Here is a 14,834-nt window from a genome sequence, read left to right as displayed (position 1 = left end):
AGTTGATGAAATCATGTCTATATATCTAAATGCAAAAAGTATTTGCTAGTCTGGATGCAAGCCAAGTGTTTTGAAAGATCCTAGGTGATAACGTTTGTGCAAAACTCTCCTTTTGGTAGATACATTGTATAAGTAATTTTCCTTTGGGATTGCATCAGCTCCTAAGGTATACCATTGCTTCATGTTTGAGATCTCTGAGCATGTGAATGGAGTGGAAGTAAATTGGTGACGGTGTGCTGATTTGTGGTAAAAATTATGAACAACAGAATGAAGGACTGCATAATATTCTGCAGGTTTCAGTGGTAGCTGTGTAAATCTGTATCAGCAAAAAAAACCGAGGAGTACAGAATCAGGTATAAATACATGAAGGTACTCTGGTCACTCAATAACAAATGGTCACAAATAACAGACCTCAAAGTGGCAATTCTTCAACAAAAAGACTTCAAAAACAGACTCCAACGTGAAGCTGCAGAACTGGAATTAATTTGCAAACTAGATACCATCAGATTAGGCCTGAATAAAGGCTGGGAGTGGTTGGGTCATTACAAAACCTAAGCTTAATTTCCCCAGTATTAATTTCTCCCTATTGTTACTCTCACCTTCTTGTCAACGTCTGTAATGAGCCGCTCTCTTACCACTTCAAAAGTTATTTCTCCTCCCTTGGTATCCTGCTGTTAATTGATTTATCTCGTTAGACTGACCTAACACTTGGTAAAGCAACCCACATCCTTTCATGTATTACATACTCCTGTATCTTTTACTTCATACATCTGAAGAAGTGGGTTCTGGCCCACGAAAGCTTATGCCCAAATAAATTTGTTAGTCTCTAAGGTGCCACAGGACTCCTCTTTTTTTTTTTTATAATATTCTGCAGTGTGCCAAAGCAAAGAACTTTAAATTAAACAGAAACAAATGCCAGAACAAGCTGAATGGGATTATCTATGTAGGTAGGACATAATACATACATCGTGATAAAGGAGTTTTGGCTTGAACAACAACAAACAAAAAGCGGCAATTGCAGAAATGGAAGGAATTCAATACCTTACAGAGATTCATGGGCATGTAAGCGTATCTAAGAAAATTAGAGGGAGAATGTCTATTTTGAAATTTAGTATTTATTTCAAGTATATCAAACATGTCTGTTTTAAAATCTTGTTTTGTATATTTGAGAACCAACAAAAAACTGTTTCTGCATTTTTCATCTTCAGATCTTTGCCCTCCTGATGAATGCATTTTGTTTTTGTTTCTTGGCAATATGCACACACTTAAAAATTGCATTTATTACATATATGACACTCCATCGTGTATGCTGGACATTTTTGTGATCCTTTGTGTGTTTCCACTTTTTTTGCAGAAAATCTAGTGTTTGATGTTTGTTTATCCTTTCATTATGGATTCCTTGGTACTCATTTTTTATTAAATGCACCCCATTTCTTCACTTCAGTGTTTGTGAGCATTTTCTTTTGTGAAACATGAATATCCACTGTGTCTTTGCAATGTCAAGTCCATTTCTTACAATAACCTTGCTTTGCCTTTGTTATCAACTATACCATAAATAGGCGGATCTCCAACTATGCCATTTGCTAACTGATCAAAGTGACATACCTTTGTGTTGTTACAGAGGTCTGTAACATGCTCAATTTTCTCATCTGTCCCTTAGTATCTTGGTGGGTTTTTTTTTAAATAAAAAGTGCATTTTCCCATTTGACTGAGGAATTCATGTGGCCACATTTTCTCCAAAGATTCCATTTACTTTAACACCATGTAAAAGAGATATGACATATAGGAGTGCTAGTAGTATAGACTGATTTTTATTTCCTGGCCCTGGTCGCCAGATGTGGCTCCTTTGTACAAAAGGTATTCCCAGGACATGATAGCGTCAGTATTCACTGACTCCTGTGGCTGTTATTTTTCTTGGTGGTGGTGGTGGTGGGGAGATACGGTGGGAGAGGAGGAGGTGAGAGAGAGAGAAATTAATACTGTATACATTTAGAACAAATATAAATAAATGTTCTTTCTTTCAAGGGAGCTATTCAGCATGTGCAAGTCATTGCTGGAGTAGTTAAGTAATTGGATTTTTAAAAGGAGTTGGATAGTATTAAGATAAGGCTAATCAGTTATTAAGCTTCATGGCACCAATTGTTTGTCCCAGGTGTCAGGAAGAAAACCCCTTCCTATGTACAACAGAAAGCTAGCTTTATTAAGGAGTGGGAGGTTGCCTTCTGCTGAAAAGTCAACGATACATCTGCTTAGGGCATTTTATTAGATTGAAAAATCAATGGTGTGCTCTGGAATGGCAAATCGTATCATATTTGTTGGGCGGTGTGTGTGTGTGTGTGTGTGTGTGTAATTGAGCAACATTGTAGATTTCGTACGGTTCCTTCAGTAGCTCTCAGAGCTGCTATTTTGAGAAATATGTACATAGTCCTCATTAAAAGCCAAAACCTATGCAACATTTATGGTGAAGCTTTGGACTAATCTGGGTTTGACTTGAAACTTTTATGTAGTGATGTTGTGTAAAGGGATTCAATTACAGGCCACAGTGTTTTGTAGCTATCTGTCTCACATAAAAAGTTAATTAATCAGGGCTGTGTCAGTTTTCTTGTGCCATGTCAATTTGCAGCAAGGTAATTAATCACTAATCGCTCAACATGCAGCAAGCGGAGGGACAATCCACGAGTCATTTATTATCTTTTTTTTTTTTTTTCAAAATAAATGGCGCACACACACAGCCATGAAGAAACACATCTTGCCTTTCATAGTATTTTTATCGACACTTTTGCATGTTGTAATAGACTGTAGCAACAAGCAGCTGTAGTTCAATGGAATATGAATATTAAAGAAACAAATGAGAGCAGATTTATAGGCCATTGCTTTTCTGTTATGTCAGTTTGGAGATTACACCAAGCAAATGAACAGTGAAAAATTACTCTTCCATGTGGAGAATGGTGATTAGACTTGTACATTAATTAGAGATTTTTGTTTTCCTTTTCAATGCATTTCAAATGAGAATGTCCTATAAGAAACTGTTTGTCCAAAATGCAGATTTATTCATTCCTAAACAACAGTGTCTAATATTGACATGTATTTTGGCACAATGGTAAAGAAATGATTATTTCAATAATCCCAAGTAAGCGTTTCAAGAATGAAAGCACTGTGAATGGAAGAAATAAGGGGCCCGACTCTGCACGCATTGACATCAATGGCAAAACTTCCATTGACATCAGTAGAGTAGGGATTGGGCCCTGAGATAGACTTCCCACGGATTGAAAATAGCGGATGCAAAATAATTTTGTTGATATTTTTGTAAGCATCATGAATTTGCTTAATGTGTTGACTATAAAATTATCTAAAATAAATATAGGCTTAAAATCCATTTCATTTTAAAAAGGGTGCTTACAGAGCTTAAATTTGAACTGGAACACTCTTTGGATTTAGATTTAAATGCAAAGACCTAGGGGCATGATTCTAAATAGTCTGTTTATAATTCTGTGACTTGTATAAAAGCAAGTTGTATTGGAAAACATATTTGAGATCTTTTGCAATTTAGAAAAATATTAGGTCAACTGAATATTCACAACAGTGTACATCAGCATAATGTCCTTATTCTGTTGCTGAAAATTTAATTCACTATGATACTTATTATTCTATCTATTCTCAGCATGTTACTGCTTATACTTCTTTGTTTGTAATTTATTGTCCAGCACTTCTGATGGATTTCCTCAACAGGGATCTTTCTAATCCATGGGACTTATGTAAATTTGGTTCCTGCCTTTTTAACAATTAAAACATCTTACAGTAAATTAGCCACAGACTGATTCAACCAAGACGTAGCCTTAAAACCCTTTAGTGTAAAATATTTGAAGGCTCTTGATAGGAAATGACCTAGTAGTTTGTATAGAGTGAGGGATGAGGAGTGGTAGATTCTCTCATCCATTTTGATGGCACACCTTTATTTACACATATGGCACTCTCATGCAAATTCAAACCAGAGCACAAATCCAAAGAATAATTGCCCATTAAAGCGGTTGTATATTTTTATGGCTTTGATGCATAATCTGCTCCCCTGTTGGTTTTTGCATCTGCTACTCTTCCATCTAACCCAAAGCTCTAAAACTTTAATACACAGTTTATAACCCTCAAGTATTTTGAACTGGTTTGTGTTCCTCCTCTTGGGACATCAAGGCTTGAGAGATTTGTGCATCTAGCTTTTCTTTTCCAATGCACATGTTGAGGTTTAGAGTCTGGATATCATACTAGACAATTGTAAAGTTCATTTAATACAGAAATGCTTAAGAACAGTATGTGTTATATCTCTTGGGAGAAATTCGGGTTTCATTAAATGTCAGCTGTGAACTCAATGGTTAAGTTCTTCTCTTTGTCTTCATGCCCATATTTGGTTTCTACATATGATTGGTTCACTTAAGCTGTACACATACACCAGCATGAATCCTCTAAGGTCAATAGGCACAATATGCAATCTGCTTCTTATGTAAGAGACCTGTGGTGAATTTTTGTAGCAGAACACATTTGAAGTGTTTTCTGAATATAAGAAACAACTTTGAATAGTTGTGATGGTTTGTTTCCTCACCCTCCGCAGTCCACAAGACACATTGTTGGTGTGTATTTTAAGGTTGCTTGTACCATGATCATCTGGAAAGACTTAATATAGCCCATTATAGTTTATGGGCTAAATTCAATTTTCATTGCAATGATACCAGCTTTTTCACTTTGATTCATGTTAAATATCTATCGCAATAAGCTGCAACAGGGACTCTTCCCAATACATTGCACCTATGATTTTTTTTCTTTTTAAACTATGGCAGTAAATTATTTATATATTCTCTCTCTAGGCCAACATAAATACTTCCTGAGTTAGGCCTTTCATTTCTTCTTTTTTAGGTTTTAGGCAGTATCAAAGTGATGAAGCTAAATTTCTGTGTAATGTGGAGATTTAGGAACTAACTTATTTTAGAATGCCATTCAGATGTGACTATCAAAGTAGCAAGTTAGCTCTAAGTAGAGAATAATCAGTAACTATTAGATGAGCTAATGGAACTGTTTCATTTTCTTGATAGTTGGTTGTATTCAGATTTTAGAAACGGTCTGATTTAGGTCATATCATCTTCTTTGCCATGGCTGTGATGGAAGAAAGCTTCCTTTCCCCCATCACTGTGTCAGAGAAATCTAGTCAGCCAAACATTCTGCTAAATATGAGCTGCCTCGGCTCAAAATCAGAAACAGATGTTTCTCGCTGTGAGATTCAGACACAACTGACCCTCTTCGTAATAGTACATTCACTGGTTGAGTTTCAGCCAGGTTGGCATACTGAGGTGCTAAGGGAACTTAGTCCTGCAAACTGTGAGTTAGATTTTTGCCCCTCGTGGTGAGTAAATTCTGGCTGGTTGGTACTGGGTTCATTGTTAGTTGAGATTACAGATAGAGGAGAGTGAATAATTGATCTTTCAGTTCCGTAGTCAAACTGAAAAATTCAAAATAACATTTTTTTTGTTTTGAACCAAAAATTTTTTTTTCATTTTTTTTTGCTGAAAAAAATGTGCCCAGCTCAAATTGCTAATGCCCCTCCTATGATACAAATGACTTTATTAGGCCCAGGGTTAAGCTGTTTCCTAAAGCTGGGAGAGGATACTGAAAATAAACTTTGTGTTGTCTGGCAGCCACAGGTATCCCTGAACCCTTCCACTATGGTTTATGACCTGGGTTTGGCATGGAGACTGCACTAACGTCATTTGTTGCAAGTTTTTAAGCAATGGTGAGATGGCCTAAATGGTTATTCTAATGCTAACCTTGAATACCACTGTCTACAAATCACAGTTCAGCTGCTCAGAAAATCAGGACATAGGCTCATGTTGTACACATGTGTAGAGGAAGTGGTGAATGAATTGCAAAATGCATATTTTACATAGGAAAAAATTGTGCAGTATTTTACAAAGTGAAAAATTATACAAGGTAAATTACTTAAATGCTGACAATAGGTAGAGTTTGATAAACATAGAATGGAACATTTTCCATGAAGAATTCGTAGGTTAGTGTTATCATATCAACTGGTTTCTTAATAGCAATGCTCAACAATAACTACCTCAAGCTTAGCCTGGGTTTCTTTGACCACCAGTTTTGCTTTTTTATCATCTCATATACACATACGGCTCCCATCAACCACTAATGCAATGCCAAGGGCAGAACTTAGCCCTGACTGTTTGTGTTGTCAAATTTTATCAATTGTCAATTACACTTGAATATATGGTGAGACCTGCACCTACTATAGACATCCTCCTGTTTTAAAAATCCATTTTTAGGTGTCCCAAAAGTTTCCGGTACCATTTTCTTTAAAGTAGTTAAAAATGAACCACTACGAAGTACTTATCTTTTCTGATCCCTTGGGTCACCATTTAGGACAGTAATACTTGTCTTAGCCAGAGCCTGAAGTCCTCTCTTACTTTTAACTTAGTCGTTGCTCAAGCAAAAGTCTTGTCAACCCTGGAATTTTTTATTTCAGTTTAACATGTTAACTAATACAGTAGTAAATTCTAGTGTAGACAGAACACAGATTGTTTATTCCCAGGCTTGCTTAACACTGGGTTTAACTCATGAGAGTCGTGCTCTTAATGCCAGTGAGACCCTGGTGGAAAACATAACTGTGAAAGTGTTTATATCCTGTCCACACTAGAATTTACAGCTGTTAATTAACACATTAGAACATTGTTTAAAATTTCACTGTATGCAACTTCTAACTGAAGATAGTAGAGGTTCTCCTGAGTAAAAAATGGAGAGCTGGGTGGGATGTGGATGCACAGTGGAAGCAGGGAGGGCTAGAAATGATTCCTCAAGGAGCACAGGGACTGCTCCCTCCCATTCTCTTGGGGGCAGCGATGGGGTGGTGCTTGGGCCTGGCTTCTTTGCTCCAGTACTAGCCAGCTTCTTGGGGGGTAGTAATTTGCAGCCCTGAAGGGCATAGTAGATACACTGTGTGTCTTGGAAGAAGCCCGATGAGGCAGTGTGCTACCTCTTACTACAGCATTTGTTTACAAGGGACAATTGAGCCTTGAGTTGAGAAGCTCAGGATCTGGCTGTCTGTGATTAGCTATTTCATGTGTACCTACAGTAGTCAAGTCTTATATGCATGACTTTAAAGGGATTCTAAAAAAAAAAATCGCTAGTTTAGAGCAATGAAAGCATGACTCTAACTCACTGATGTGTACAGAAAAGTGCTTCTGTTAATTAGTGGAATTCCAGGGGCATAAAATGTGTTTTCATTTGTTCCAGGGAAAAGATCCTTACAACACGTTCCAAGTCTTTTTATTTCCTTTTTTAAAAAGGCTTCTTATATGCACTCTTGCAAAATGAGCGGCAATATATTAAGACCTGTAAATACTTCTTGCTGATTTTGACAGATTTTTTTTTTATTATTATAGCAGAAAGAAGTGTAAAACTGAATACTGGATTTTCATTTTTAAAAGAATGTTCTCCCTTCGCTATATTGCCATAGCACTGTTTCATGTTGTATCTCGACATCTAAATCCTAGCAGCATTACTGTAAAACCTGCTTGTCGCTGAGCGGGATCTGGTAAAGCCTGGAAGTTACTATAGCAAGGTGACAATGGATAGGTCACCATAATTACAGTATATTCCCTCATACAGGCAGCCAGTTGCTTTTGCACATCATGAATTTTTCATTTTTTTAATTTCAAATTCAGTGTTTCTGTTAAAACTTAATATTAAAATTGATGAAAGACATATCAGGAGTCAAACCCATTCATCTTTCAACTTCAAAACAGTAAGCATGTTATGTATCATTACCTCTATTCATTTGCTTTTATTAGGGTTTATTGGGTAATATTTGTTTTATTCACTTTCTGTATTTACACACTGAGACAAATTCAGCCCTGGTGTAACACTGCTGAAGCAATTTGAGTTACACAAGACCTGAATTTAGTTCCTTATCTCTCATTGATGGGTTTGCTGTTCAAAACATACCTGTTCTAATATTTGCCAGCAATGCCTATCACAGGAAAAATGTAGGTAATGCAACACATGGGTCTACAAACTTGAAAAGAAAGTAAAGCAGAAAGTGTCATACTTTTTCATTTGTATTTATAAAGTTTTATGCAGAGTAGAGTTATAGACTTTTTACATAATACCTTGTCCCCAAAACACTTACACTTTGGCTTGTCACCGTTTAATTCTGATGGAAATATTTTAAAGTCTTATATGGAATTACAATTAATGTGGAAATTTAAACTGAACATAATTGAGGGATTCTCTTGCTCCTGACCTATGTAGCTAAACCATCACTGTTAGGGATGAGTGTTATATTGGCTTATTTAGGGCTTGTCTACACTTACTGGGGGATCGACGATCGGCGATTGATACATTGGCGGTTGATTTAGTGGATCTAGTGAAGACCCACTAAATTGACCGCAGATCGCTCTCCCATTGACTCCTGTACTCCACCGGATTCAGAAAAGTAGGGGGAGTCAACGGGAGAGCGTCTCCCATCAATATCGCGTAGTGTGGACCCCGTGGTGTGTTGATCTAAGCTACGTCGATTTGAATTATGCTATTCACGTAACTCAAATTGCGTAGTTTAGATCGAATTTCTCCTGTAGTGTAGACAAGGCCTGAGATACTTCTGAATAATACAACTTTGGCCTTTGAATGCACTAAATTGTAGAAAATGGCAGGTACCTGTATAATCAAACTGTATCCCCAGAAGAAGACACCTGAGATCTCCTGAAAGGACGCTGTATCCTTCTGATCCCCCTTTTTCACCCAAGTTACTCAGTTCAGACACTGATAATGATTGAATTTTCCAGTAAAAGTCACATGCAATCACAACAGCTTAACTATCATCTTTGTTACTAGAAGCTTTAGTTTAAACAGGGTAGTTTTACTCCCTCTGGGAGTCTCCCCTCAAGGGATTAATTTCCTCTAATAGTGTGGGCTACCATAAATCAACTTGCTTCTTCTAAGTGAGGTTCCCCTAAGGGAGCTACAGCCAGCTCCAGTACATTTTTTCCTAAACTAAATACCTAGTTGGCTGCCTCCTGTTTGCTTGAAAAGATTTTTCTGTAAGAAAATCTGGCCTTTTGTGAAAGAGTAACAGTTTGCTTCGTTGTCTCTCCCATCCCTCCCAGTTACAGACAAGCTTGAATACAAACAAACTGTGTGCAACGTTTTCACTATGTTATCTTGTTTTAAATTGGAACGATCAACATGACTGGAGTTCTTTATGTTTCTTTTGTGTTTCCCATAGTGCCAGGCTTCCCTTACCCTGCTGCAACTGCAGCTGCTGCTTACAGAGGTGCACATCTAAGAGGTCGAGGTCGTACAGTGTACAACACGTTTCGTGCAGCAGCCCCCCCTCCACCAATTCCAGCCTATGGCGGGTAAGTGGATCAGTCTCTTTTACCTGTTACAATACATCCCCAAAGGCTACAAACTGTTTGTGAGTGCAGTGCATGCTGGTCTTGTCTCACTACAGAAACCAACACAGCATGCAACCAATCCAACTGCCTGAAGTGGTGCACCTTGCACAGAGTATTGAAAAATGACTGTAATTTGTACTGTCATGGTTGGTGGCTTTAAGCATTTTATATGTCACATGTTGTTATGTAAATTCTCTTAGAGACTGAATGCTACAGAACAGAGAAATTTACAGCTAAAAGTGTATTTTTCGTGATTGAAAACATCTGGTTATTAAGGAGGTTGGATGAAGTAAACTTTTTCTTTTTTTTTCAAATTCAAATTCTCCTTCAGAAAGTTATCTCAGGATAGCTAGAGGGGGTGTGTGTGTTTATTTTGTTTATTTATTTATTACACATAAAATTCAGTTTTGTTTCATATTTTCTTAGTGACATCTCTTTGTCTACATTTACTGAAAACCAAGATGCAAAATAAACAACACACTGAAATCCACATTAAATGATGACTTAATAAATTGCACTCAGCCTATTAGGGAAATTTTAATCTTTTAAAAACTAAGATATAATTTTGGGGAGGATGGGGGAACTACACAGCCCCTTTTAGCCCCTGCAAGTGTTGAAACAGATAATTTGATTGTTGCACAAGGTCATTAAAATACATCACTTACCTTAAGACTTGATTCTATCAGAGGAATCCTAGAATTTGTAGAATCTGGCAATTGAAGAGGTGGTAGACTGAGTGGGTCCCAGCCTCCCAGACCAGAACAGTATGCCATAAAACAGGCCATAGTGGACATGCCTCATCTCTTGTAGGTCCCACAATAGCCACTATTTCTGTCTGGTAAGTGGCTTTTATTTGTGACTGGTTGGACACAGTTCTCATTAAACATTCTGTCCTGCCAGGCAAAAATGCAGACCATTTACTAGACAGGTTCCTAAGCACCTGCAGTCAGTCAGCCCCTGGACTGCAGGCTCTGGAGATGCCAGGGACTGGCTGCCTCATACTCCCTCTACATCTGGGTGTGTCACCTACCAACAAAGAAATAGGGCAGTAATAGTGAGTTTTGTCATTTGGAAAAAAAAATCTGCCACAGAAAGAGGTTATTTTTTACAATGCATTTATTAAATTGTTTCCTGAGGTGGGTTGTGTAGTGCAGCAAAAAGAAACTGCTATGCATCTAATGGAAAAAGTCTGAAGGATTTTTGCTAAGATTGGCTGCAACTATGTTTGTTGGTACCAACCTAACAGCAAGCAGCTGAGTGAAGGGAGTCCTTTATTAAGAAAGGAATGAAATAATTGAAATATTGACATTTAAAGTAGTCTCAGTAACATTTGAGTTGCTACTAGAGCTGGATGAGAATTTTTTTGGTGAAGTATGGTCTCAAAAATGCCAATTAATCAGAAGTGAAACTTCTCATGGAAGGGTTTGTTTCAGCAAATTTCTTGACTTGAAAATGTTTTGAAAAATTTTTCAAAACTCTCAAAATATTTTCTTTCAAAGTTTTTGAAATGAAAAATATCTGGTTTTCCAGTCCAAAATGATTTTTCATTTTGAAATTTATGATAATTAGGATAAAATAGTGTTTTTAAAATTATTGAAATCAAAACATAATATTTCAAAATTATCCAAGTGAAATATTTCAATTGACCAGAACCAAAATATTTTTTAAAAATTTTGGTTCACAAAATTTTGGAGATCTTCATTTTTCATCTGAAATTAGGAAGATTTTTTCTCCAAAAATCTGTTTCCTGCCTAGTTCTAGTTACCACCGCACTGAAATACATTGGGGTAGTTCACATTTCTCAGAACTATTGTTCCAGGCTCTGTGCAGACTAACTGTATACATCTCTCTGTTTTCCTCAGTTCTTATTTTTCCACTGATTCCAAGCCCAGACAAGGCCCTTGTGATCATCTTTTCTGACTTCCTGTATAACAGAGGCCATAGAACGTCACCAAAATAATTCCTAGAGCAGGTCTTTTAGAAAAATATCCTATCTTGATTTTTGAGGTTTTCTTCACAGCTGAAGATTTTTTTTTCTTATAAAATGAAAGCAGATAAGATTCTTTTCAGAGTAGCAGCCATGTTAGTCTGTATTCGCAAAAAGAAAAGGAGTACTTGTGGCACCTTAGAGACTAACCAATTTATTTGAGCATAAGCTTTCGTGAGCTACATCCGATGAAGTGAGCTACTCCTTTTCTTTTTTCTAGATAAGATTCTGTAAATCAAGATTTTGAGAGTGGGATTTATGCAGTGCAGAGGTGAATACTGTCTGTTACTAACCCTGGCTCTTGGGAGGAGTCTGAAGATCTAACCACTGTAATAGGCGTCAACTGTACAAAGCCCAACAGCTGATATTTAAAATGTTTGGAACTCAATTATCTTAAAGTAAATATATGTGCAGATGTACCCTGTATCTATCTGTGTAGCTTACAACTTCAAAGACACTTTCTACACTGCAATTTCAACTATGCATTTTAAAACTTCCCTAATTTTTATGTTTTTCATACTGAATCTGTTTACATAGTAGGAAATACTAAACTAGTTGTCACAGATAGCATCACAGTCCCTACTTAGTTGGGAAGCAGAAGTGACTCCCATTCTGAACTCCTGGCGTGAGAGCAATCCCACTCTCTACTGAGCCAGCTCCGGCTTCAAAATATTTTTTTTAATTAATATATTTAATTTCTTCAAGAGGAAGTGAATTCACAACCCCTCTTATTTCCAGCTCCACAATGTTACCTACTACACATGTCCTTCCATTGTGTCCTAAATTGACAGCTTGTGAGCATGCTTAGAAGTCTATACTAGCAGCAGGGAAGTCTGCTAACATGGATTTACTTAGTTTCAATTTTAAAGCTATTTTGTTTTCAACCTTAGCGAGGACTATTTACATGCCAAGTTTGAAGTTATCTGCTCAGAAAACAAGGTGGAAATGTGTACATATTTTTTTTAAGTGGAGGTAAATATTTTTAAATCTGAGCAGTCTGCACTATACATACATACATATATAATATATAGGAATATATCCAGCTATATTTATCTGTCTATTAACTATTATTTCTAATGTACCTCTGACCTTAGTTTGATATAATAACCTAGAATAATATAAAAAGGCATGCTACAATAATTTTGGATTGTATACACCTTTTAAATTAAGTCTTTAAGTTGGAAAATGTATTTATTTCATATTTGCATAACTCAGTAATGAGTGAACACAGTTTGCTCATTTTTTAGAAACAGAAACACACACCTATCACCTTAAACTCAGACTAAGCATTAAAAATGTTATCCTGAAGGAGCATGTTTCAGAGAGAGTTGCAAGTGCATGCTAATAAGGAATTTACATTTGAAAGTAACTTTCAGCCTTAACTATAATGTTTGCTGCATATGACTGCTCTAATATAGTTTGGCTAGTACAATCACTCAGCAGCGGAGAATTGAATTTCCAAGTATAATAGATGTCTAGTCTTCACTACAAAATTTCTGCATAGAAAGGAAGAGTCTCTGGTTCGGGAATAAATCAGAATTGTTTTCTGGGCTGCTAGAGAGTGATTGTGCTTCAGGGGTCTCTTGATCTCCAGTATGAAAGTTAGACACGATTGTGTGGGCAGCCAGAGATCTCATCCACCTTCCAAGCTTATTGTTTCAGGGACTTTCATTAAAGCTAGTATCAGAGAAGACAAAGCAGTGCTGTGATGGGGGTGAATAGGGCTGTCACCTGCATCTCCCTTTTTGTCTGTTGACTTCTTAGGTGGCTGAGGTGAACCCTAATAGGGGATTCTAGGGTTCACTGCTACCAGGTAATACATGTTCAAATACAATTTGTCTTGTCTACATTAGAGGTTTTAAACGTATTAGTTAAAATGTCGTAACACATTTTTAAAATACACCTTTTATCCTTGAATAGACAAGCCCTAGCTGTCTCTAAACTTTTGCATACATCTGTCCTCAAAAGGAAGCAATTACTTCTGATTGGCATTTCCGTTGTTCTTGGTTGCAAGAAAACAGTGGCCCTGACTACATGAAGGAAATTTGTATCTATCTAGATGGTTACACCAGAGAACCCCCTTAATGTTTTTGTGTTTCACAGAAGTAAACTGCACTGGGGAAATCCTCACTTTGTTCCCTTAGGGGCTTGCACTAGTGTAGCTTGATTAATGTAGTTGGACCATTGATAATTTACTTAACGTATACAAGGCCTCAGTCTCTCGGCACCCATTTTTAAATGGCCTCTCAAAGAGGTTGAATGGATTTTCTTCAGAAAATTCCTTTTACCAATTTTCACCTCCTATGAAAAATAAATTGACAAATACCAGGTTCTCTGTCAGAAGGAAAGTGAGACTCATGGAAAACTTGTCTGGAGGGAAAATATCAGCCACAGGCAGAAGTACACAAGGAAATTTGCTTGCCGTCAAAAATAGTCGAGAACTCTTTGAACATTGTGGATTACTATTCTCATCAGCAGCTGCTTCTTCCTTCTTCCTCACCCCAATGCATAACCCAATTCCTTCCAAACAAAAGAAAGTATTTCTTCACACAACGCACTGTCAACCTGTGGAACTCCTTACCAGAGGATGTTGTGAAGGCCAAGATTATAGCAGGGTTCAAAAAGAACTAGATAAGTTCATGGAGGATGGGTCCATCAGCAGCCAGGATGGACAGGGATGGTGTCCCTAGGCTCTGTTTGCCAGAAGCTGGGAATAGGCAACAGGAGCTGGATCACTTGATGATGTCCTGTTCTGTTCATTCCCTCAGAAGCACCTGACATTGGCTACTGTCAGAAGACAGGATACTGGGCTAGATGGACCTTTGGTCTGACCCAGTATGGTCTTATGTTCCCAGCTGCTGATCTCACCCTTGCCAATCAGTTATGCCTTCCCAGGTTCCTAAATTTCCTCGGTTTTCTCCATACTAGAGTCCCTTTTTCTTTTCCATTCCCGCCATAGTTTTCTTCATGTTTTGTCACTGCCATAGTTCTCCATTGACTCTCTATTTGACACTAACATCCACTTTGCCCCATTGATTGTTCAGCATTAAGGTTCGAAGCTAACAGCAGGGAGACAAATTATTTGGATCCTGGAGAGTTCCTGACAGTAGGGAGATGAGGTAGGTTGATACTCCAGGCAAAAGTACTGCCCTGTGCCTCTCAGTTGCTTGGAAACCGTCACCAGGCTAGCAAACTTTCCCAGATCCTTGAAATAATTGTAAAACAGCCAGTTATGTAAGGGCTAATCTACTGTATACTCCACTAACTGAGCTGATGACTATTATGTTGTCTCACCAGAAAATAAATGTACCTCTCGTATACACTTGCACTTTGCATCTTATGCCTTTATTAAACAGGTAGATATAAAAGTAAAATTATATGGTTGATCCTTACATGTCTGT

The 14,834-nt window shown here is 37.4% G+C and overlaps 1 protein-coding gene across 40 annotated transcripts in view; it reads left to right on the top strand.

Annotated features, from left to right (window-relative positions):
• RBFOX1 (RNA binding fox-1 homolog 1) overlaps window positions 1-14,834 on the top strand; it is a 2,406,891-nt gene that overhangs the window by 2,324,427 nt on the left and 67,630 nt on the right. For all 40 annotated transcript variants that reach the window (XM_074965534.1, XM_074965499.1, XM_074965501.1 and 37 more), the window contains one exon: window positions 9,275-9,407. In XM_074965534.1, coding sequence (XP_074821635.1) covers window positions 9,275-9,407 — 133 coding nt within the window. The remainder of the gene's footprint in view (window positions 1-9,274; window positions 9,408-14,834) is intronic.

The sequence above is a fragment of the Natator depressus genome, chromosome 10 (genome assembly GCF_965152275.1).
Source record: "Natator depressus isolate rNatDep1 chromosome 10, rNatDep2.hap1, whole genome shotgun sequence".
Lineage (NCBI taxonomy): Eukaryota > Metazoa > Chordata > Testudines > Cheloniidae > Natator > Natator depressus.
This window is presented reverse-complemented; position numbering and strand designations above follow the sequence as displayed.